Source organism: Jaculus jaculus, chromosome 1 (assembly GCF_020740685.1).
Source record: "Jaculus jaculus isolate mJacJac1 chromosome 1, mJacJac1.mat.Y.cur, whole genome shotgun sequence".
In the NCBI taxonomy this organism is placed as follows: domain Eukaryota; kingdom Metazoa; phylum Chordata; class Mammalia; order Rodentia; family Dipodidae; genus Jaculus; species Jaculus jaculus.
Genome location: NC_059102.1, coordinates 65,891,410 through 65,918,325, shown reverse-complemented (window position 1 = coordinate 65,918,325; position 26,916 = coordinate 65,891,410). Strand labels below are relative to the sequence as shown.

General features: G+C 40.2%; 1 protein-coding gene across 3 annotated transcripts in view; it reads right to left on the bottom strand.

The window, feature by feature from the left end:
* Pcsk5 (proprotein convertase subtilisin/kexin type 5) overlaps nucleotides 1-26,916 on the bottom strand; it is a 496,681-nt gene that overhangs the window by 249,260 nt on the left and 220,505 nt on the right. For all 3 annotated transcript variants that reach the window (XM_045145561.1, XM_045145571.1, XM_045145581.1), the window contains exon 9: nucleotides 20,825-20,925. In XM_045145561.1, coding sequence (XP_045001496.1) covers nucleotides 20,825-20,925 — 101 coding nt within the window. The remainder of the gene's footprint in view (nucleotides 1-20,824; nucleotides 20,926-26,916) is intronic.

Sequence of the window (26,916 nt, the reverse complement as noted above, 5' to 3'; positions counted from 1 at the left end):
GATGTGAGTAGCCCAGGTCCACCCCGTGCTCCCACCATGATGAACTGCCTCTCCAAAGGCCCAAATCAACACAGCCATCCACCCATGAACTGTAGCCAACATAAATCTCTTCCAATACTGTGAGCTAAAATCCCTTTTCTCTCAAAGTTAATTACTGTAGATAATCTCATTATAGTAATGTAAAGGTGATTAATCCAGAGGCTAGACAGAGCAAAGGTGCTGTTATACATTTTGTGAAGCTAGACATTTTTACTGAGAATGAATTCAAAAGAAAAACCAACCCAGAATAGAAAGAAAAGTAGGGAAGAATGAAATTAAGTAAAAAGAAAAAGAAGTAAGTACAAGGGACAGAGAAAAGAGGCAGGGAGAAAAAGAAGAGTACAGAGAAGAATAGCAATTACACTGAATTTGCACAAGACAGGATGGCAATTGAAAAGGAATCCATTAAAATCCAAAGTGAGCTGTGAGCCAGACTAGCAATGGAGGGATGAAGGGGCTAGGAGTAAATTTTGCATCTGGGTAAATTGATACTGATGTGAGATGGCAGACAGATAATGTGGAAAATTGAGTTAATGATGTGGAATATACATTTGAGAACTTCCAGGAATTTTCTTGCAGGAAGGAGATGGCAAGGTAAAACAGGAGAACAGAGGCCCAAGCTGGGAACGGCAGCTTGGTTTTCCTGTGAAGGTAAGAGTTACTGACTCTGTCTTCACCAGGTCTGCCCTGGGTGACTCAGTACATTCAGTGCAAGGAAAACAGCTGCACTACATGCACACACCACCATCATTTCCATTTTACAGACAGGGAAACTGAATGTTAGAAAGGTTTTATGTATTTCCAAAGCCATACACTGAGAAAGAATGAGAGCCAGTACTGAAGCAGGGTCTGACCTCTACAGGACAGGCTCTGATCAGGGACCTCACCAGTCATCAAAGTGACATGTAGTGGAAACATTCAGGAGTGGGGGATGAACAAAGACCCCACATGTTCCAGGAATATTAATAATCATAATCCAGGGCTGTCGAGATGGCTCAGCAGTTAAAGGTGCTTACTTGCAAAGCATACCGGCCTGGGTTCAATTCCTCAGATCCTCATAAAGACCAGATGCACAAAGCGGTGGCAAAATTGTACAAATGTTTGGTGTTTGTTTGCAAGACGCCCTGGTGCATCCAATATTTGCTCTTTCTTTCTTACAAATACATAAATCAAAACATTAAAAAAAATCCGAATCAGAATCCCTATATTGGTCATAAAGTATATACATTTCATTTTAAATACAACGGAAAGTTCCTGAAAGCTTTTACTCAGGAATTTTAAAAATAAACGTAAATAAATTAGAATCTCTGGCCTAAGATTTTCTCTGCAAAACTAATTTTAATTAGTTATAGCTATTTAGGATTAATAAGGCAATGAAACTAATTACAACGCTATAAAGTGTGGAACTGATTCATAGTATGAATGATTTGGGTGATATGTTAATGGTAGAAGTATAATAGTGGAGTTGATAAATTTTTAGCATTGTAGGAGGTTTAAGTTTTAGACTTTGTCATTACCACATGTGTTAGAAATCATTACTAAGCAATAAAGAATAACTTGTGCTGCCGAAAGGAGATGAATCCAACAGTTTTACACTTACTTTGTTCTTTACTAGTGAATGCAAAGACATTCCTGGGCAGGAATGAAGAAATATACTAGTTTGTCTACACACATATAATCTGAGGGCCCCTCCAAAATAGAATAGAGAAGTTTATTTTAGCCTTTGGAAAAATAATCAGAAATGAAAAACTCTTGACTGAGTAATTCGTGTTGGAAGAGACATGGTGATGATGAGGATGAGAATGATGCTGATGTCAGGTACACAGAGGTGAGTCTTAATCATGCTCTACTTGAATTAATTCAACTAAGCATCCTGTGGCATAAACACATTGCATTAAAAAGAAAGCCAAACACAGTCACAAAATAAGGAAAGCCAAACAAAAGTGCGGAAAGGGGTTAATTTTACACTAGTAAAATAAATTCTTAACATTAAGACTGTGATGAAAACCAACACTAGATGGGCTGGGGAAATGGCTTAGCAGTTAAGGCATTTGCCTGTAAAGCTTAAGGACCCAGGTTCGATTCTTCAGTACCCACCTAAGCCAGATACACAAGGGGCAAATGTGTCCAGAGCTCATTTTCAGTGGCTAGAGGCCCTGGCATGCCCATTTTCTCTGTCTGTCTGTCTCTCTCTCAAAATAAATGATAAATAAATTAAAGACACAACACAGGAGATATTAAAAGTGCTATTAAATACTGTGCATGTAATTGGCTAATAAATTTGAAATACAAAGGAAATAAACATGGTTCTGGAGAATATAAATTTTAAAAAGCTGACCTAATTTATCAATGAACTATCTCATAAAAAATCTTTAGGGACATTGTTTTAAATTAAATCACATAGAAACATGAATCCTAAGGCTCTCCAGAGATGACAAGCTGAACATTTCCACAATTTATTTTTTGAATCAACATTACTCCAAAACAAAACTTTGTAGAGACAAAGGCCAGTTTCATGGCAAAAATAACCTGGGTTAGCACCGCTGACTCTCCATTGTGGTCCTGCATTCAATGATTACCTCAAGGTGTACTCTAAAAGGTGTGCTTTATCTGCTGTGTAAACAATGTTAGCTAGTGCTGTAATCAGATAAAATACATGCACACATACTAGATAAAGCCAGTAAAATGAATATATATATATATATATATATATATATATATATATATATATATGCTATAAATCCCACTCAAGAAAATAACTCAAAGACATAAAAATATGTTAAAATAAAACCAAAAGCATATTAAATAACTAAGTTTCATTCATCAGTGGAAGCACAGAATAAGAACTTTATTACTATAATAAGTCACGTTAACAAATCTAGATGTGTGAGAATCTACATTTTAAGCTCAACAAATACTGAAAAAGCCTCAGATTCCATTCACAATGACAGGTTCATAAGCACAATGAAGAACATCTAAAAGAGAAGCAGATGTCAAGAAAAAGTGAAACAGAGGCTGAAAATAATCCAGAGAAAGCCATAGCCTAGACATGAGTGCTACTACTATCCTTGATATTTAACACTGAATGAATAACTAATGTGATGGAAACAATACTGTGATATCAGCTTCCATATTTTTAGTATTTTCCATAGAACAAAGTATATTTAATGTTAGCAATAATCTGATTTCAAATTATTGGCTCAAATTTCAGAAGAAACTGAAACTCAAGAAAGGTAAGGGACATACTTTTCACTCGTTCAAGGCCTTTCAGGTAGATTGGAACTGAGATCATTGTGGTTTCCTAACCTGAGAGACCAGCCTACAAAAACTCTCCAATAAGAATGCATATGGAAAATATTCATCACAAATGAACAGAGATGATAAAACTACTATAAAATGTCATGCATACATTCTGAAAAACAAAATGAACAAGGTGATTGGCTATAAAAAAAACTATGATTTAAAGGAGTAAGAGAAAAGAAAAATACACAGAACAATGGCACTGTTATTGACATGCAGTAGTAATAATTTAACTATATAATTGTAGTTTAAAATGATCAAACATTTGCTGGTTCATAAAAGTAAATTATAAAACTAAAGACTAAAACTTTATTATGCCAATAAAAACAATCTGAATAATTTAGAGAGAAATTTTCTTGAAGAGGAAAAGCAGTTAAAAATAAACCAAAAATTACACAATTCACTGTAGTTTTTCAACAACAGAATGGTTCTAAATTTTATCTGGACAACTAAACAGGTAAGAATGGTTAGGAAAGCAATGTACAATAAATTGCTTTTGGGGATGAATTACTTCACAAATGATACTGAGCCAATGGGATAACTGAAACAATTCAGTTTAGATCTTCATACCAAGTTAATTATAGCTGAACAAAAACCTGTGGTGAAAAATGAAACAAGAAAGCACTAGAAGAAAATATCAATAGTTAATGAATAGGCTTTAGGTGAGAATGAAGTTTTCAACCTAAGACTTCCTTTTTTTTTTTTAAATTGTTCCTTTTTATTTATTTATTTGAGAGCGACAGACAGAGAGAGAAAGAGGCAGATACAGAGAGAATGGGCACGCCACTGCAAACGAACTCCAGATATGTGCCCCCTTGTGCATCTGGCTAATGTGAGTCCTGGGGAATTGAACCTTGAACCAGGATCCTTAGGCTTCACAGGCAAGTGCTTAACCGCTAGCTAAGCCATGTCTCCAGCTCTCAACCTAAGACTTCTTAATGTGGGGTACAGGGATGGTCCTAAGTTACAGAGAATGCTTTAGACATTCTCAGATTCACTTCAGGGGAAAGCATTTATAGTTTTCAATGGCAGAGTTAAGACAAGGTGTACAAAAAGACCAGGTATAGATATCTAATTAAACAATTTGTAAAGAACACATGTATTTGCTTGAATAATAATAACTGAAAAACAAAAATAATGTGTGTCAACAGTATGAAGAAACCTGAAAGTAAATTAAAAACTGAGAAAATATTTACAATAACTATGGAGGAGCAATATTCTGAATATTTACATGCAGAGATTATAAAATACTAATGTGAGCAACAGGCAATTTATAGAAGATTCTTGATATTACTATTTTTTGAGTGACTTTTATTCTCCTGAACTTGAACTTGAATATTAGTTCTTATAATCCAGAAATTCCTCAGTACTCAAATTCTGACAGCTGAACAGCACATACCAAGACCTGAGTTTTTTACTCTAATCTCTCTCCACTCCAGGGTGGATAAGCATTTGTTTTTTTGTTAAAAAGATTACATAAGTAACACTAACAGGGGGCTTGAGAGATGGCTCAGCAATTAAAAGTAAGCTCACAAAGTCTGCTGGTGCAGGTTCAATTTCCCAATACCCATGTAAAACCTGATGCAAAGTGGCATATGTGCTGGCATTTTGAACTGCAAGATACAGGCACACCTATACAAACATGAGTTAATGCAAATAAATAAATAAAGGTTAAAGAAAGGAAAAAATTAACAGGATGGGAGAAAGAAAATTATAGGATCTGAACACAAAGCAACACACAGAGTAAATAAAGTATGACATATTATGGTCCCAAATTATTCATTTATATTGTCCCACCTCAGTATTGTAGTGCCCAGGTTTATTACATTATTCAAGCATAAAATGGCTGCTGAATCATCACTAAATAGGAAAGCTTTCATTATGGATCTATACATATACATATTTGAACATGATGTATATATAATATATATTTTAGAAAGGGTATGAGGAAAAATAGGAGTCAAGTAGTTTATTGGTAGACTACTAGGGAAAGGCTTAAAGAGAAGTAATGAAGTGATGTAATCCCTCCTGCTTTGGCAGGACTGGAATTCAACATCTGATCCAGTCTTATCCCTCAGTGAGAGTGCCCTCTACTTCCTCCCCTATCTGACACATTCAGGTATGCTGGCCTCTTTTGGGTCAGCCCCTTGAGTCCAAACCAATCACCTCTCACCCAGACTCACCTGAGCCTGACAGTAAAGCACACCCTAAAAAACTTGTAACAGCAGTTTACCAGAAGGGCAGGACCTTCCTTTTGCCTGTTCACTTCTTGCCTGAACCTCAGGGTCCCTGGTCCAGTACGGCCTTCCCCGATCCCAACAGCCTGTTGCTGGGATGGGAGTGTGGAGAAAATTTTTTCCTTCTCATTTTGTTACTCTCTTCTAAGTTACAGGTTCTTTACTAACTCTTAGCTCCCCCCTTCCCTTAATGTAAGGAAGACAGCTTCTACTCTCTTCTGCTTCACTTCATGTGTGTGTTTACGTGTGCGCGCACGCATGCATGACCCCTTCCATCCTCTGTCGCTTACTCCATTTCTCTGGAAATCCCCTTCAGGTTTCCCTCCACTCCCATGCTCAGCTTGCCACAGGAACTCTCAGGTCCTGCCTCCACGTGGGCGTGTATATCTGTTCCAACCTCTTCCCTGTATTCCTAATTAATTTCCCATTATATATAAAGACAATGATTTATAATCTATCTTTCTCAGACTGTTCTTTTAAATCATTTGTTTAAAATAGACAAGAGGCCAAAAGTTGGGTCTGATAAGCCTTCCCTGAACTCCAAAACTCTGGTATGACGTATGTTTCCATTCTGATGATGACCAGGCATCTATCAGTGTAAGAGACATGTTAATTTGCTCCTAAGCCAATGTGACGAACTGGATGAGTGGGATGTTTACAAATACCACTAGGATGAAAAAGGCTCTCACTCTTCAGTTTTCAAAGTCTAGCACTCTGGTTTTCTATTTGGGAATCACTGTGAAATGGGTCACTTTAAGTTGTTCCAAAGAAAGATGCAAGTATGAAAGTTTAATAATATTAAAATAGTACACAATTTACTATAAAATATTTTTTAAAAACACACCTTTATTTTCTTTCTTCTGAGGCAAGCCCAACAGACTGCCTTTTTTTTTATATGAGAATGAGAAAGAGAGAGCGCGCATGCAAGAGAGAGAGAGAGAGAGAGAGAGAGAGAGATAGATCTGGAGAGTTGAACATAAGTCCTTAGGCTTCGCAGGCAAGTGCCTTCATCGGTAAGCCATTTCTCCAGTCCATACCTTAATTAATTAATTTATTTTTAAATATATTTTATTTATTTATTTGAGAGAGAGAAAGAGAGAGAATGGGCACACCAAAGCCTCTAGCCACTGCATATGAACTCCAGATGCATGTGCTGCCTTGTGCATCTGGCTTATGTACGTCCTGGAGAATCAAAGTGGGGTCCTTTGGTTTTGCAGGCAAATGTCTTAGCCACTAAGCTATCTTCTCTAGGCCCACAGCTTTATTTTTAAACTAAACTATTATCGTTGTTTTCCTTTGTCTTGTGATATCTGAACACTCTTGGCAAATAGCTTCTCCCAGACCAGAAGTTCTCTGGGCAAGGTTCCAATGTTATGATTCTCAGAAAAACTAATTATTATTTTATATTTCAGGTATGAATGAGATCCTGTGTAACTGAGAATTTTAGCACAATGAAAATTATAAAACATGAGTGCATCTGCTACAGAAAATGAGGCTACTAAATGTCCATTCCAGTGACACCTACATGCAGGCAGAGAGTAAGAATTTGGCATACCCTTTCCAGGAAACAGCCGATGATATGCTGGCTGGTCATTTGTAAATGTCTCTACCAGTTTAAACATGCAGGCTCCCCTGAGAGCTGCTAAGATAACATAGCTCTGTGCTTTGCATTTCACTCATAGGCTCTTTCCCTGGATGTGCATTAAATATCTCAGATAGCATGCCCACTGGACATAGAAAAACATGTTTGTTAGTGTATTTGTGCTGACTCAATGTACAGTTTGCATCTTGAAAGCAATACCAGCTCTCACCCTGTTTGTAATCACACAGGCATGCTTTAGAATTTTCTGTTGGAACATTAAAATAAAGGACAGACAATTCAGGCTTTCTTCTTCCTTTGTCATGAATGCAAGCACCAATGGATGACTTTATTAGGTGAAATATGGTTAACGTTACCTTCAAATAGCCCAATAAACTGACAGAAGCCAATTATAAAATAAGTTGGATTACTCTGTAACTTTAGTCACAGCCCAAATGCTATCATCCCCTTGATAGCTTTTCCTTAGCTATTATCATAATTCATTCTTTCCTACCCTAACCTGTCACCCTGCATACAACACAATGCTAGATTTTGCCTTTTCCCTTCACATCAGGTATAAATGTCTTCAATTTGTGTCCTTGTTAATAGGAATGTAGATGGTACTGGAACCTGGTTCAAAGCCAAATACACAAATGTGCTTACCCCATTCTGTTATGCCTGTCAGCTCTGGCATGGACCACACATGCTTACTCAGAGGAATTCCAGTTCTTGGCCCAGTGCTAGGCTCACACTGAATTACATTAAAACTAAGATGTTACAGACTTGCATCTATGACATGAGAAGTGAAAGATATCTGCTTCAAAATACAGAAGTTACACTAGCAATCATAACTTAACAATATTTATTGAAGAAACCAATCAACACTTTGAGTCAAAATGAAACTTGTTGGTCCATTATCTACATATAAATAGATAATTGTACATACTTCCTCTCTCCTCTTCTTTCTTTCTTCCCTCCCTCTCTCCTTCCCTTCCTCCCTCCTTCCCTCTCACTTATTGTATACATGTGTAATTTTTTGCTGTGTGCTCTAGATTGCTTTGGCACTGGAGCTGAAGAATAACACTGATTCTCATGGTGGTATGATCAACTGGGGTTTCTCACTGTGATCTATACTTCCAACTAAATAATCTGATTTATTTTAAAGGCTATTAGAAATGCGTTTTAAATAATATCCCACATTGATTTATACAAACAGTAACTTTTAAGAAAGATCCTCTAAAGTATATCTCAAACACTAACTGTTCTGTAAAGTCTTCCTAAATAATCCCTGTTTAAAATTTTGTCTTCTTTCCCAAAGCTCACAGTGCCTATTGTCTATGACAATGGTTCATAATTAGCCAGGTCTGATTTCTGCTCTGAAAAACAGAAAGGTAATGTGGTAAGATGGTGACTTCTTCTGTCACATTATTTTGAATTTAACTTCCACACCTATCCCTTATGTTCTGTGTGACTTTCAAAGTTTTGTTTTCTATATCTGACATACCTGTTTTGAGGGTTAAATCAGAGTACAGATGTAAGAACACTGTTCAATATTTGGTAAAAAGCAAGCACTCAGGGAAAGATGACTGCTGGCTTTTATTTTTTATTGTTTGCCTTTGGAAAAAAAGATATTGTACCTCCATACTCATGTGGGGCCAGTTAAGAAATAATACAATGTGGTAAAGATACTATGCGTTTCATTTTGTGTGACATGCTGTACCCCAAGTACCATATTTATTTCATGATGAACATGTTGTTTGAAGCTTTCAACACATCAAATGCCATAACTGACTTATTGATGTCAGGGTGACTAAATCTTGTGGTAGTTAGAAATGAAATGCTTCTCAATCTGTCAGTTATATATTTCCTTTATTTAGCTCTCTCATATTAATGGAAAATGCATTATGACTTTTTTTTAATAGAAGAAATGAAGGAAAAAAACCTAGTATCAGTCAAAGTGGATAACTGGGCTCCACAGAAGGAGAGAGAAAAAAAAGAGAATGCAAAGGGTGGAAGGTCTTGGGAGGTCAGGAAGCAGGAAAGGTGGGAGGGTGGGAGGAAGAAAAAACTAACAACAACCTGAATCAGTACCATATAAATTTTGCTCCTGGATAGCATTCTACAAGATATAACCCTCAATAAGAGGCAGTGGGTGATGGCCTGGACAGGAGTGCCATGTAGAAGGCAGAGATAGCTTAATCCTCAAACCATGGGCTCTGGCTAGCAAATCCCAGGGCCAGAGCTGGTTTGCCCCTTCTCCCTTCACCACACAGTGAGCTATTCACCAGGGAGACTCATAAGGTCCTCAAAAGAATGTAGGCTAGTGCCAAAACTCACCTGCCAGAGCTAAAAGGTAAGACACTATTGCTGAAGACATGACAGCCTGCAGACACAGGGCAGAAAATCTCTGCTGGAACTGAGAGGGAAAGACGCGCCTTCCCAGCTGGCCTTCGTGACATGAGTCGCTGGGGGCGGGGGGCTGGAATAATGGTGACCAACAGCATGAATAAACAGGAGAACCCCAAAGCTAAAAAATCCATAAGCCAGACAAAAACATACACCTGTGCAACAGTGGTACTCAGCCTATGCAGGTAACTAACTGCTCTAGAACCGGACACAAGACCAGCTCTGTGGGAGAGAACTGATACCTGGTACTGGGAACCAAGTAAACATCCCGTGGATAGGAAACTTATAGATGCCAGAGAGAACATCCTCCGCTCTTTGGCTAAGAAGAGTGGACAGACACATCAAAAAATCTTGGGCTGGAGAGATGGCTTAGCGGTTAAATGCTTGCCTGTGAAGCCTAAGGACCCCGGTTTGAGGCTCAGTTCCCCAAGTCCCATGTTAGCCAGATGCACAAGGGGGCGCACGTGTCTGGAGTTCGTTTGCAGAGGCTGGAAGCCCTGGCGCGCCCATTCTCTCTCTCTCCCTCTATCTGTCCTTCTCTCTGTGTCTGTCACTCTCAAATAAATAAAAATTAAAAAAAAAAAAAAACTTTCAGATAACTATGTGTATTCCCTTTAATCTAAGCTGCTCTCACGTTTGGTTGGAGAATCTATTTCATTTTAAAGATGGCAGAGAATACTGGGGAGACTGAGGATCCATCAACACAACAAGAAACCGCTTATCACAAGATGGGTCACCTCTACCACAGCTACAGGTGCCCAGAAGGCACTGTGGAGGAAGTATGAGTACTGCTCCTACTGGTAGCCTGACAACAAGCTCTATGGAGATGGTGACAGACACTGTGGTCACTCAAAACTCATAAAGGCAGAAACTCAGAGGCTATAAATACCCCAATACTGAATTAGATTTCTAACATGCTCATCAACATTATGGAAGAAGGCAGAGGAAGATTGTAAGAGCTGTAGGGTGGGTAGCATTAGCCTAAGGCAGTTACCACCACCCCAGACACTGATGGAGGCCCTGAGAACCCTACAGTGAATACCAATAACTCCACTGCACAGGGTTCTCTATGGAATGGGGGCAAGGGAGAGGCGATATAAGTATAACCTTTTATAAAAGTAAATTTTAAAGTTAGGTCCATGTGTCTTTAGGAATGATTATTCTCTTTAGAATGAAACACACACACACACACACACACACACACACACACGGGGGGGGGGGGGGAGCGCTTCTAAGTTTTATAAAATAGAAATGTCCTGAGTGGTCAAAGTAATAGACCAAGATAACATAGGCATAGGCTAGAATTATTTCAAACTCAGCCCAGAATCAGGCATGTCTGTAATCTCAGGCTACAGCAGGAGGATCAGAACCTTGAGGCCAGTCTGGGCTCTGGTCTGAGCTAAGAGACCTTTTCTCAAAAACCAACCAAACAAAAACAATTAACCTAAAGCAAAAAAAAAAATCTTAACAAGCAAAGAACAATATAGACCAACAAACAGAATCTCTTTTGTAAAACCTCAGCCTAGGAGGAAAAGCCTGGCACACAACAGACTTTTCTTTTAACTGGGTTTCTGGATAAACTCTTCAAAAACAAGATGGTCACACTTGATGAAGCTAAGCAGTCAGTCATTAGGAAATTGCCTTCGAATATTCTTTGATGATGGTGATTAAGTCGGAAGCAATGGTGAGAAAGTAATGAGCCTTGAGCAGAAATGAATTCTCTTTTTTACAGCAAGAAGAGTTAGGACTTGATAGTATTTGAGGAGTAACCATAGGCATTATCAAGAACAGAAATGTTCTGGCAGTGAGGAAAGCTTAAGAGCTCTGAAAGCTCTTAAGAGATTAAAATGAAATACTATATCCTTGTATATCCACTGTAAACTCACGAAGACATTAGTTTTCTAAGCAGTGTTACTGGGTGACTGTATAAAGGTTAGTTTGCTGTTAACACTGTACTATACTAATAGAATCAGACATACAATTTGTAATGCAAACATAACCATATTCATAATTTTCTTCCACATGTTTTTATTTATTTTCTTGTGAGAGATAAAGAAGCAGAAAGAAAGAAGAGGAGAAGAAAGGAGAGGAGAGAAAAATGAGAAGAGAAGAGAACAGAAGAGGAGAGAAAAGAGGTGCATATGGGCATTCCAGGGCTTCCTGGCACTGCAAATGAATTCCAGAATGAATGCCACTTTGTGCCTCTGGATATATGTGAGCATTGGGGAATCAAACGCAGACAGTCAAGTTTTGCAAGCAAGTGTCTTTCACTACTAAGCAACCTCTCCTGTCCACTTTCACTTTTTAAAGAACTAAACTGTCCATCATAGCATTTAGGAATTCAGAAACAGACATTTTCTGAGGATTAATAAAGCTTTGTATGGAGCCAGTATACTAAAACACAGCCAGTGATTGAGACATTTGCTACAGTTTACATGGCAAGGTTTGTAGACCCAAGAATATCTTGTCTCATCAGGTTTTATGCTTCTTACAATTCTTCAATTCTTAGAATTCCATGGGAAAGACTAAGGGGTATTTATTTCTATAAATGGCACCACACTCTACCAAAGTTCCACAAATTCACTAGACCTCAGCCTTGCTTTTCTTCTATTTCCTCAAGACTTACTCAATTTCATTTCCTATTGGCTGTTCCTATATACCAAATCTATCTTCTTCTGTCTTGTCCATTATCATCTCCTTGACCAGACTACCCTATGTATGTCTGACCCTCTCTATAGCTTCCCAACTAGTTTGGCTATCTCTTCCCACACATAGTGGATATAGTTAACATGAGATCCTTCTGTCATTCGGTCCTTAAAAATGAAATTTGATGGCCTCAGGAGGTAGATCAGTGAGTAAAGTACTTATCTAGCAAGCATGAGAACCTGGGTTCTCTCCCCAGTAACCACATAAATGTGCTGGTTGTGGTAGCATGCAACTGCAATCCCAGTGATGTGGAGGTAGACACAAGAGGATCCCTGGCATTCACCGCCTATCAGTCTAGCCTACTTGGTGAGCTACAGGCCAGCCAGACCTTGCTTCAAAAAGAGGTGGATGGCATTCCTGAGGATAAACTCAGGATTGCCTCTTGGAATCCACACACATGTATATAACATATGTCCACCCACTTGTACCCCCACACATATGAAGTGTATACACATGCATGCAAATACACACACATGAAAAAATAAATAAATGAAATAGGATTCAACCAGCCATACAAGGATGATGATTACTCATCAGGGCAGGAGAGAGGGGATATAAGAGTACAACATTTTGATATAAAAAAAGAGCTAATCATATTTAAAAATTAAAAGAAAAAGAATCACATATTTTTAAGTGAAGCACATAATCTTATAAATATGGCTAAGCAAGAAGAGGCAGAAAACAATCCCTAAAAATATTTTCATCTTCAGTTCAGCTCAATGTTGAACATGTTGCTGTTTCCTTACCTAGGGAAGGAGATGGAAAACACTGGCTGGTTCTCAGTATGCTCTGGGTGAATGAGCCTGCTGAACAGGGCTTTTCCAGTCCTAATGGACACCTTTGGAAGTTGTCCTGGTTGAAACCATTACTTAAGGTCCAAAGTCAAGCAAGTCCAAGGAAAATTGGCTTCCACATAATTTGAACTTCAAGTGCTAGAGGACAGAGTGTATTGTCTGTGTGTATGTAGACATAACAGAGCTATTTTCATGCATAGTCCTGGCAGGAGGCCCGGGGTAACTGCTCTGTGGGTCTGGTTACAATTATTTCACTACAGGGAATTATCCAGGACAGTACATCCCTACCCTGTCCGCTCAGCTTCAAGTTGAAATGTGTGCTGCTTTTAGCCCCACAAACCTTGTCAGCTCTCTTTCTTGATTCCTTTTTAATTCACTCACCCTCTTCATGCTGTATATCTCAAAAATCATGCCAGAAACCTCAGCTGCATTGTAGGCCCAAACTACATTACAACACACAAGAAACGGAGTGGGTGTAAAAGAGGTGGTGGATGTGATACCTGCTCCTCTGCTCTGTGACTGCACGGAATTTGGGCACACGTGCTTGTCTGTCCCACTGATCGCGCATGTGCTTTCTGAGTTCTAATGGAAATAAACAAAAGTCTCCTACACGGAATGGGTTGGTGTGTCCTCTGCAATTTTACCTTCATAACCAAACACACTTGTGCTCCCCACCCACTGCAACATTTCATGCAGCTGAATGTGGCCCTCGGGAAAATCCAAAGTAGAACAGTTAATACAAACGTGTGTTTTTAATTAAAATAACAAAAAGAAGATAAGGCTGGTTACAGGATATCAGTTCGTAGCCGCTAACCCTCACAGTGAGATATGTTTGTGGCCATCAAGTCCTCCTTGCGTTCCCCTCATTATGTTCAGACCTAGAAACTGGAAGTCCCCAAGAGTTACATTAGCTCAGACCTAGCTTTGTATGAATCTTCTCAACAGCACCACGCATGACTTTCTTATAATAACTGGATTAAACATATTTGTGCGTTTCTCTATATTTTTCTTGCATTGGAAATTCACATCATCAGTACAACAGGTTATAGTGAAAGGTGAAGCCAAGGCGTACAGGGGTTCTCTTTGAGAACTGCATGTCGTCTACACGGATGGCTTTTTAAGTTTACAAAAGTAGTACATTGATTTCTTAGGAAAAGATTATTCAGGGTGTTGTTTTGAAGTCATTATCATATGGTGTGAATTATCCTTTGGCTCAATAGTAACTTTTCACACTTTGACCTTTCCATGTCTGACATGGTCTCTCCCAGGGACTTTGCTGGAAACGCAGACAGAGAATCACAGTGAGGCTTAGTTCAGCCAGGTGAAACACGGCTCTAGTGTTAGTCAAAAGTGAGGCAGCTCCGGGAAAAGTCACAAACAAAAATTAGCCAAAGGACCTGAGGGTAAAAATAATTTATATGTGAAAGGGAGTAGTTCTGCTAATTTCTTTAGGACTCACTCCTCTTAGAGGAAAAAAAAAAAAAGGTTTTAATAGCGTGACTAATCTATATTTGTTAAGAACGAGCCATCTCATGGCAAGTGCTCTTCGTACTCTAGGCTTTTATCCTTCTTCTGCCTTCTCATGGGCAAGGGTTCTCTGTATTCTCCTTTCCTTTCTTCTTTTAAGCTCTGGGCTTCCTTATTTCTGGGAACCCTGAACATACTTCCTGGGCATGAGCTCTGTCCTTTCTTCTCTAAAGTTCTATCTATAATCTAACAAAACATGGAAACTTAAAAAAAAATCAGGCTTGTTAAAAATATCATGCTTATAGCTGGGTGTGGTGGTGCACACCTTTAATCCCAGCACTCAGGAGTCAGAGATAGGAGGATCAACCGTGAGTTCAAGGCCACCCTGAGAATACAGAGTGAACTCCAGGTCAGCCTGGGCCACAGTGAGACCCTACCTCGAAAAAACAAACAAACAAAAAATCATGCTCAGGTGTCATAGAAGATGCAAAGGGTGAGAGCACCATGTTCCAACTTGAATCAAAGTTAATAATTTCTGTTCTCAACCAGGCCTCCCATGTCCCACAGTCCTTCTCCCAAGACTATTGCTTTGGCTTTCATAAATGAATTGCTTATATCTACTGCTCAACATTTGCTTACTTAATGAGTCATAAGAACTGACTTTGTCTTTTGACTCATATCTCAATTTTCCCCTAGCTAATTCTCTTTGTATATACCATGTTGCCTTAAGTTTAATGTATGTTATCTATGTTTGTTGATTCAAGCCTCATTTGTAAAGTAGCATATATGAAAGCATCTATAGTAAAATGATGATCTATACAAACTAGAATTATGTTCCACATATTCCATGTATGCTTACTATGTATCTATATGGGACATTCTATAAATCAATAGATGCATGAAGGAACAGACAGTTAATAAAGAGAATGTAGAGAAACCTATCTGTAACTGTGCCAGAGTGTGTATGTGTGGTGCACACAGTGCACCAAAGGTATGAGATACACCAGGCATATGTAACCAGCTTCTCTCACAGTGTACTTTTTCTCTGACTTTACATCTAGACATATTTTATTTTTCTCATAGTAAGTTCCTCTAGTTCCCTTAGAGCTGAAATTTCAGAAAAAGGCTTTTGGGTCTTCTAAGGAATTGTGGAAGTTTCCTTCAATCCATGCCCTTGTTAATTGGTCTTAGTCAAAAGGCTGAGATGTGATACCCCAAACTCTTGTTCTATGTCCTAAATGATTTTAGCAACCTCCACCTAACTCATCCCTTCTATTTATACTTACTATGAAAAATAATACTTCACAACTGCTGAACACATATTCTTCAATTTTCCAGTGACAGACCATTTATAATTCTAGTTAACAAGGCTCCTTTGGTGAACCTAACTTTTGAAATTTGAATGTATGAAACACTCCTCTGAAATAGCTTTTCTTTGTTAACAAATGCATACTCTGGTCAGGAAGATGTCTCCCAAAATACTGTCTGTTGTTCCTAGCACTCTACTTTTATGAACACCAGTTGCTGTGGTATTTTTTTTTTCAGTTTTATAAGCCATTTTTTGTGAACCATTATTGGCTACTAAGCTCCATTTTTCTCCTTTGTTATTACATATCTGCAGTATTGGTGATGTGTCCTGAGGTCTAGATGCAGAACACCATGCAGACATGACTCAGGCCTTTCCTAGTTTGCTTACCTAGAATGAGAAGTCACCTTTCCCCACTTGCTCTTGTGGGAAAGAAAGTCACTTCCAGTACACTCATTTCAACAGAAAGACACACCCTTTCAAGTAGTAATGGCCCCAACAGCAATTCATTTCCTTGTAAATACTGATAATATATTCCTTAGTCCCTCAGACCCATGAACCTATATTTAAAATTCAAAACATACAAAATATTGAAAATTTAAAAACCTTCTGAATCAATAAAAATGTGCTGAGAACATTTCAATACAGTAATTAGGTTTTCTCCTAATCTTTCTCTCTCTTTCTTGTACATGTATATATGTGTCTGCGCGTGTGTGTATGCACGTTCTTGTGTGTACGGGGGCATGTGTGTGCAGGTGCATGTGGAGGCCAGAGGATAACCTTGGGTGTTATTCCTCAGCAATGCTGTCTACCCTTTTTGAGATAAGGTCTCTCATTGAAGTAAAGCTCACCAATGTGGGCTCTGTCCTCTTGCTTGTGTGACAAGTACTTTACCAATTAAGCTATCTCTCCAGTCTTCCCCAACCCCATCTCTTTACAATAACAGTATTTTGACTTATTCTGAAGTTGTGGTTTTGAGAAGCACATGGGAAGAAATTGCCCTATTTACCACAACAGCAGGGTTCCTGATGAGCCTTTCAGAGGGTGTACAGCGTGACATAGCCCTGACTAAGAGGCACAAACCCAGGAAGAAGGGAGGAAGCAGACTGAGGTTCATCATAGATGCTGGGAATTATCCCAGTCGTGGGAACAGGATCTAATCATTCTCAGGATCTGTGGGTGCTTGGTTCCAGGACTTCTCTTCTCCTCCCCCTGCCAAATAACACAGTCCACAGATGCTCACTTCCCTCATGTAAAATGCTGTGACAATTGCAGAGAATCTAAGCACATTGTTCAGTACACTTTGAGCCATCTCTAGGTTTCTGTCATACCTAACAAAGGGCAAATGCAGTGCTGAACACTGCTAGCCTGCATTGTCCACGGAATAGCGACAAAATAAATTTCTGTACACATTCAACATAGACATAATAATTTTTTTCTTCAAGTGTTTTTGTTGGCATGTGTATGTGGTGTGTGTGTGTGTGTGTGTGTGTGTGTGTGTGTGTGTGTGTGCATGTGTACATGTGAGGGTCCACAGCTCGGGGATACCTGGTGTCTGCCTCTTCAAAGATGAAATAACGGGTGTGTGCCACCACGCTTGGCATTTATGTGGATGCTGGGAGCTGAACTCAGGTCCTCATGCTTGAGTGGCAGCCACTTTAACAGGTGAGCCATCACCCCAGCCCTCTTAAGTACTTTGGATCATGGTTAGGTAAATTACTGAATGTAGAAAGAGAGGTCTAAGTATCCTTTCAATCATGATTCTGGGAACGTAATACAGGGACATTTATTTTTGTAATGCATGGTAATATACCTTATAGGCAAAGGATTTCCATGGACAGTTGACACAGAAAGTTATTTTGTTCCCAAATGGCTGCTAAGTTTGGGCACTCTCCTTTAAGTTTCTTTGATTCTATTTTGTATTTGTTCTATTTCTTCTTAGTTTCCTGACAAGGGTTTGGCATGGCAGAAGTGGTGTCTGCAATACAGTTCACATTCCTACTGATTCAGACAAGTCTCCCGATGCAGGCAGGCACAGGAGAGCACAAAGGAAGGGGCTGGGGAAGCGCAGGATGTGGGGTTTTCCCAATGTCCCCTTTACAAAAAAACATGGCATCTCATGTCACTCAGAGAAAGGCCAAATTTCTCTTCCTTGTGCAGAAAGAGGGGGGCCATGTGGTCATGCAGTCACGTGGGCACTAGCGTTCCCACAGCACTAGCGAACCCTACTGTGAAGAGGACGACAATGGCGCGGGCCATCCTTCTGTAAGCAGAAGCTTCTCTCCCCTTCCAAGGGTGCCATGAGCTTTGTGGGAGTAAAGGTTAAGTTTCAGAATGCCAAGGTCAAATTACTGAGAAGTACCAGGGTAAGAGATGATTGCACGGTGAGGACTGGGCCTGGCTCAGCTGAGGACAGCAATTGCAGCCTTGTGCACTGTTATTTGAACTCCTCTCCAAAATGCCTCACTTTCAGATAATTTTCACTCAAACTGCAACTCAGTGCTTATTTTGTTGCCTGACCCACTCTTAAAAGTACTCAGTTCTCTTTCCTGTAATGTTCAGCTTCACTTACAGGCAGACATGGGCCTGTAGGTCAAATCAATGGAGTTAGTTTGTTTAGCCTTTATGTTAGGCCAGTGATTGAAGTGGGTTGATCTTAAAATACATTGTAATTTCCAGGTAACCTACATTTGGAGACTATAGGCTACTTTCTACTTCCAAGTTTTGGCGGAAACAAATCTTTGAAAACATTCTTAACATACAAAAGCAAAAACAAACAAATAAACAAAAAAAAAAACAAACCCTACAACAACAACAGCTTGTCGTCTTGCCAAGCGTCACTCCCCCAATGACCAAGTCTCACGGAGTGTGCCACTTAAGTATTTTACCTTAAGTAACACTTAAAAGTTTTATTGTTGATAAAGTTGTGTTACGGTAACATCTGAAATAACTGAGCACCGCCTGGGCCTCTGAGGCACTAGCCCCATGACTGAACGTCACAGCATGGCCTTTATGTGCATGTTTGGGGAGGGAGCGGTGGGGAAGGAGGGGGGGAAAGGGTAAGGTAGTCAGGAAATTCTGGTCTTTTTTGGTTGCTATTTTTTTAATTCCTCACATTTATTCCTTTTTAATAGTTTGCAGATAAGAAACCACCGAGCATTTCAGAAACACTCTTTTTCCAAAAATCCGATTTAGAGTCACCAAATTAAGAGCACAGACATTTAGCTGAGAAGTCTGCTGCCAAATCACTCCAGTAAGAAGTTGTAAAGTGAGGATGTCGTGGGGTAAGTGCCAGTTCCTTGCTAAACCTGAACTTATAGCACCTTAACAGATACAATATGTTTGAAATGACCTCACATTTAGCATTGTCGAAAAGAAACTCAAATGTTCATGGGGAGTCAGTTGGAAGCCACCCAACGCAGCGGCGCAGGCAGGCCACCCAAAGTAAGCTATTGCAGCACAGCGGGAGCCAGAGTTCTGCTCTGCGTTTCAGCTCCGGGATTTACATGACTTTGCAACGGACTGTGGCCACACTGTGCTAAGGCCCAGCTACACTAATGTTGGTCCTACGGACGTATGCTTGCAGCGGAGCATGGAAATGGTGAGAAGCCCCGGTGCTGGCAGCGAACAAGCATATTCTCACTGCGTTGCCCGGGCCCCTCGGTATACTGAGCTCCTTCCCTGTCATCTGCTGTGGTCCACCTAGTGTGTAGCTCGTCTGGGGGAGGAGCTTCAAGATTGTTGTTAAAAATATGTTGATGTCATTACTCTATTTCTTTTTTCTTAGTGTCTTCAAGCAGGGAGAGCCTTGAAGAACAGACTTTTAAAGCTGCTTCTTAAAGTCCTTGAACCAGATATGTTTGGAATTCATTTTTTTTTTCCAGAGATGTTCAAAACACATGTTATACAAAACCTTCCAGTGGGGTCTGAGCTAGTCTCACAATTATATTTATGAATATTCCTGCACTGAAGATAAGAACTTGCATGATAAGTGGAGTAAGTAAAGACTGTAAGTAGCAGTAAATCACTTTGCCAAATGAATCCGAGTGTTAACTTTGTAAAGGCACTTCCAGCTTTCTAAACCTTTCAAGTTTTGAAGTTTAGGCCATGAGATTTTAGATCTATATTAGCTTCTTAAAACGTTATGACAAATTAACCTTCTAATTTGGAGTGAAATGAGTGCATGACAATAGCGTATGGATGCCTTACAAAGTGTTCCTTGGAATTTGATGGTGTGGAACAGGAGCTGAGATAAATGGGCTGTCCTTCTCCCAGGGTTTTTGCCATGTGACCTTGACATAGTCTGTCTTCTAGTGTCAGTCCATGACACACTGTTGTCAAAGAGCCTGAGCTGCCTCACTGTGCTATGGAGAAAGGGACCAGAGATGGGTTGACTTAGCTTCCTGAGACTTACAGGAGTATTCTCAGACTACAATGAAGACCTCAGCGAGACTGGAGCGGAGCGTGGGGGCACCAACTGCTCTCCATGCTCACTGTAACTCCATATTACACCCATTGTAGTTTGCTTTTTAAAGCAAACCAACCAAAAACTTATCTTCTGAAAATGGGTTATGTATTTTTATATTATTTTATTTTTTGTTAATGTTTGTTAGTTTGAGATAAGGTTTCATTATGAATTGTATATATGTGCCCCATGCTGCTCTGGAACTGAGCTGGTTATATAGCCTAGGCTGGTCTCAGATTTGCAATCCTCCTGATTCAGACTCCCGAGTAATAGGATAACAGGTATGAGCCACCATTGTTGGCTGGCAATTTTAAACATGGGCTGGCAAGCTTATCTCCTGGGCTTGATGTCATTACTCTATTTCTTCTTACTTAGTGTCTTCAAGCAGGGAGAGCCTTGAAGAACAGACTTTTAAAGCTGCTTCTTAAAGTCCTTGAACCAGATATGTTGTTACACAGGGGAATGGATGACTTTCCTGGAGACCAGGGTTGTCACCAGTAAGAACATATAGAGAGCCAGGCTTACTTGGCTTCTAGGGCCAGTGCGATGATACCAGCAGCCATGGGGGCCGAGGCCGATGTTCCCGTGTGATTGTCTGTGCATCGCTGCCTTAGGTCAGTCGTGATCTGAAAAACAAGTAAAAACTTGTGAGGTAAGTGGGAGTCATATGCAAGCAGAAAAAAACTTATTCATAAATGTGGATGGAGAAGTATTGAAAGATTCATGTTAAATTTGCTATTCTCACACCTCTACAGCCATTCTCTTTCAAAGAATCACGGGGGTAAATCAGCTTGGACCATGCAAAGGCTTGGAAATCTACTCCACGTCTGCTAAAACCAGGCACAGAACTAGAGTGAGCCTATGGCTACAAGCATCAAAGTTGTCCAAGTTCCTTCTGACAGTTTGCACTGCAGGGACCTCATGTGTGTCGCCTTAGTTCCTGCTCAGGTTAAAGCTAACATTCTTATATGGACCAAACATTTTAACATAACTAAACAGCCAAGTGTGGAACTGGGAGCTGAAGAAATAAGAGTACGTAGTTCTCGTCCTCCCCAGATCATTACCTTGCGAGAGCTAGGTTTCATAGCAAAAGTAAGTGCCCATACGAGTAACTTAGTGGTGCAGGCCTTTCCAGAAGTCACAGAACTGTTGCACACATGAATCAAGCATCCTCAGACTTCACAGGGACATGAATAGCCTAGTGTGTTTCATATGCAATTACAGCACAAAGTGTCTCCTTGTGCGCCACAGGAGTTTTTTACTCTCTAATCAAAATGTCAAAACTACATCATTTTTATTTTCTTGGCTTGACTTCAGTTCACTTCAGCTCTGACTGACATCCAGCAAGGACAATGGCTCTCAACCCTTGACTCACTATTGTCTCACTAAGAAAATTAAGCTTAAATTCTCCTGAATAAGCAATATTAAATTCTGTGAATATGATTGTTAAAACCCATTGTAATATGTCTGAGATTAAAAGAAAAACCTCTTTCCTGGATAGGAATCTATTTTTGTCCCCTTGGGATTGAGCTAGTGTTCACTGAGAATGCACATGTCCATGACATGAATTAGTGGAGTTGTAGCAGCTCCCAGATGACATTAGTAAATCTATCTTTGGCAATATGACAAGTCTATCACCACATGTGACAGACGAGAATGCTGATGGGAAAGGTCAGCAGCAAAGAGCAGAGGGTAGAGACGACAGAAGCAATGGCTGGGGGTGAGGGGCCGCGAAGGCTCAGCAGAAAGGCAGAGAGGGAGGAGTCAGGGCTTTGAAGGTGAGGTGGACGTGGTGGCGGTAGAGGGACCCTCTCTGAAGCGTTTTCTCTGTGTCCCATGAGGCTTCCCAAGAGAAGTAGACTCTTCTTTTAAGGAACTAGAACAGCATCCTGGACCATTCACTTTCCCAGGAGACAATCTGTTCTTATCATCTTTTTCTCATTTCTTTTTGTCGCTTCTAAGTACCAGACAACCTGTACCACATAGGCATGAACACTGACACAAGAGAACAGAATAAACAAAAACATATAGAACCACATTGATTTGGCTGGATGGGGAAAGAGGACGACATCAACTTCCTGCTAAGAAACTTTCAACTATTGACTTTAAAAGGGTATTATTATATTGTGTTAAAAACAAATAACATAATTTTGCCCTCCTACCAAATTTTATATGTATTAGATTGTTAACTATATACACTGTGACCCACTACATGACCTTCAATGCAATCTTTAACTGCAATCTCCATTCTACTTCCCATTTGGAGGTATTTGATTACTCTGAGTACTTCACATGCATGAAATAACCTGGTACTTCTCTCTTTCTCTCTCTTTTGAGGTAAGGTCTTGCTGTAGCCCAGCCTGACCTGAAATTCACTATGTAGTCTCAGGGTGGCCTTGAACTCATAGCAATCCTCCTACCTGGGCCTCTGGAGTGCTGGGGTTAAAGGTATGTGCCACCATGCCTGGCCATGCATTTGTCTTTTTACGATTGGGTTATTTCACTTGGCATGAAGTCCTGAAGGTTCCTTCATGGTGCAACACATGGAAGATCTCCCATTTTTACTGGGGTGAATAATATTCCGTTGTGCTAGCTTTCTGTGTCACTCATCTGTGGATGGACACGGGGTTGCTTCCATACCTTGTCAGTTGTAAATAGTATTCCAAGTACACATGAGTGGGGAAAGTCTTCTGAAGATCCTATTTCTAATTCTCTTGAATATTTTATCAGAGTTAGGATTGCTGAATCATTCAAAAAGTCTTACTATCTTATTTGAAATCATGAGTGAAGTTATACCCTTGTTTTTGGAATCATTGTTCCCTGAGTCAATGCATCTGAAGCAGGGTTTTCCTGGGTTTCCAGAGTTGCTGTTGTGGAGAGATGGCCTTGTCTGCATTCTTCTCATATCACCTCGCCCTATGGCCACATTCCTCTGTTGCAAGTGTTATTTCTTTTCAATGACTTGTGCCTGAATTGGAGAATTTTTTGTGATGTTTCCTCCCTTGGCTCTCCTTCTCTGTTCTTCCACTGCACCAAACACACACATCCAGACACACATACCCAGAACAAATGCTCAAGCATTTGCTGCCCTCCTGAGTACCATAAACAACCAACTCCAGGCAAACAAGCACAATGTGTGCTCTATGATGTTGGTGTGTAGCACGTATATACATTTATACAGTCAGCAGGCACACATATAACCTTTACTTACATAAAAATATTTAGTATTTTTATAGTAAACACCTAGGAAGTGTTAAATGCTATTAGTGAAGGCAAGCTTGTGAAATTCCACCTCACAACCATGCTCTAATCTTTATTTAATCATTTGAAGTAGATGAAGGAGGTCGGGGGGGGGGGGCAGTGGACCAGGAAGGTGATGAGAAGGGGGAAGGTTATAATGAATAGGTAGAAAAGAAACAACATCTTTCCCCTTCACTACTTTCAGTGCAACTTTCAGCTGGGTCATGTCAAAGGAACATTGCCAGTGGAGGAGTAATTTAGGTCTAACTTACCAAGAACATCCAAGGTAGGGCTTTCATCACTAGGAGAAGCTAAGGTACCACAGGATTTTTATGTCTATCTTTAGAAATAAAAAGCAAAGACCACCAAAAAACATGTATTTTTGAAGAAAAACAATGTCTCCCAAATTGGAATCATGTGGGATAACACCATCAATTCCTAAGTGTCGTATGTGCATATCTCACATGTGCCTCACCAGAAAGTGTCATTCTGTGTTCGGCTCACAATGCGGAGACCAGCAGTTAGCACTAGTTAGCACTCAAAGCCCGAACAGAGACATTTCAACTCCAGGCATTCAAGATAATGCCTCAGAGCTTCTTCTTAATCCTGGCAGCACAGCTTGAATGCTCCAAATTTCCCCAATTCATCACCCAAATAAGAAATGGAATCTGTCTCCAAATAATTCAAATTGCTCAATAAAATATCGTGTATCCACAAAAGACAGGGGAGCTGGAGAGGACACAGATCCCAGCAGACCAAGGAATCCTGTCAGTGAGTCAAGTTTGCAGCCTCCGAGATTCAGTAGCACAATGACACTGGACTCCACACAGGGGTGGCACCTTCCCCTGTCAGGAGGGGTGGATATGGTTCAGGCTTCAAGGCTCCTTATGGATGGCCATCACTTTCTCTCACTAAGCTCTTATTTCCATATACTTCACATTTCATTATTTGAGCTGGTTGGACTTTAGACTATTGCTTGTGGATGCAATTCTCCAGGGAATCTGAGATTGGATTGGCTCAGGCCCTAACTGACGAGCTTTTCTATTGCCCAACAGTAAGTGTCCTTTCTCCCATATGTCTTATGGTATTTTATTTTGAGAGTGCCATATTGTCTCATACCTGTTATTAGAACCACTGAGAAGATATTTTTAAACTATGAAATGATCTTGCTGTCAGGTTGAATTTGCTTCTAGTGTTGACTTTGATTTGGAGTAGGAATGTGACCAAGAGAGATGTTGCAGACTTGGCACTGGGAGAGAAGGGCAGAGAAGGAATCTTGAACATTGCAAACAGTATAACAGAAGGGGCTGATTTGATAAGCACAGTGACACACCAAATGGGGACAAGTGGATGCCTTTGGTGTCCACAGAAGTCGCAGAGACTGACGTAGGATTCAATTACAAGTGACAATTCAGTTCAAACTCCACTCCCGTGTCACTAGCAGAATCTATACATGTGAAATGTAAATGTATTTGCTTACATATATGAAGGAATATCACTAAAAAGGCTACTCATCTTCTGTCATTTTACATCCGTATAATGTATAGCTCAGTTCCAAGTCCCAACAGTAGCATGACATTTATCTGCTAAATTCAAACTCTTTTAGAGACATTATATCTTATTCTTTAAACTCTCCCAGTCATGTGGAAGAATTTCAAGGTCATGTCCTTTTTGACAGTACAAACAAGATTCAAGGAAACTTAGCATCGACCTGTGAAAGTTAGATGTATTCATGGATGCCCACAATCCTAGAATAAAGGGCAGGTTTGTTCTCACACTACTGAAGCCTCATGGTGTCTACTCAAAGTACCACCATACAAGTAAGTGAGAATGTGCAGGAATATGTGTGTACATGCATAACATTTCATCCCAACACACAGGAACTTTATGTTATTCTTTTAAAAAATATTTATTTGAGAGAGAGAACTTTTAGAGAGAGAATAGGGGCAGCAAGGCCTCTAGCCACTGCAAATGAACTCCAGACATACATATCACCTCATGCATCTGGGCTACTTGGGAATTGAACCTATGTCCTTTGGCTTTGCAGGCAAGCACCTTAACCTCTAAGCCATCTCTCCAGCCCAATATTATTCTTTATATGAACAAGGACTGTGGTGATTTGATTCAGGTGTCCTCCCTAAACTTAGGTATTCTGAATGCTAGATTCCCAGCTGATGGAATTTGAAAATTAATGTCTTCTGAAGGCAGTGTAATGTTGGGGGTGGGCTTATGGGTATTATAGTCAGTTTCCCCTTGCCAGTGCTTGGCACACTCTTCCTGTTGCTATTGTCCATCTTCCGATGCCCAGGAGGTGATGTCCACCCTCTGCTGGTGCCATCGTTTTCCCCTGCCATCATGGAGCTTCCCCTCAAGCCTGTAAGACAAAATAAACTGCTTTTCCCACAAGCTCCTCTTGGTCAGGTGGTTTTCTGCCAGCAATGTGAATCTGACTGCAACAGGGAATTGATATCATATTATGTGTAATATAATATTTACATTATAGTAATCCCTTATGCTGCTTGCCAGCTAAGGACAAGGAGGCTCAGAAAGGCTGATTTTCTTATTTCAGGACACAAAGTAGCAAAGGGTTAATAAGTGGTGAAGATATTAAATCCTGATTTAGCAGCTGAATAAATAGCTGAGTGTCTAAGCGTAGTCACCCGTGAGGAGAGCAACAACAGAGCCCAACCCCAGCCCCAGCCACGGCAGTGTGTTGCGGGGCCCAGCCTGCCAGCAGGTGGGTAAAACAATTCTCCTTCCGAGCTTTTCAGGAACAAAGTTTCCTTTTAGCTTTCTAACAATCTGTGGAGAATGTGGTTCGAACCTCTACACACATGAGGACTTGCTAGGGTTTTACTCACTTCTAAATGGAAAGGGGAAGCTGAGATGGTAATGAATACTGTGGTGCCAACGGTGACTGCATGTGAAAAACGCATGAGGTGGAGGGGCAGAATGCTTCTTCAAAAGGAGCCATATTGTTGTGAGGTAGGGGGCGGGGGAGTTTCTCAGTAGTCAGAAGCGCTTCCTGCACAAGCATGAAGACCCATATTAAAATGTAAATGGTTGAGCTCGGTCACTCATGTCTGGAACCCAGTGCTGAGGGGGAAGGGCAGAGACAAGAATTGCTGAGGTTTGCTGGTCAGCCAGTCTGACTGAAAAATGACAGCTCTAAGTTCAGTCAGTGAGAGACTACATTTGAAGGAAACAGAGTATAAGAGTTGTAGGGGAAGACACCTAACTGTCTTCACTGGCCTCTGCATGTATGTTTATGGAGTGTCCAAACATATGCATACAATGCACACACACACAAACACACACACACAAACACACACACACACACACACACACACACACACACACAAAACAAACAATAGTGA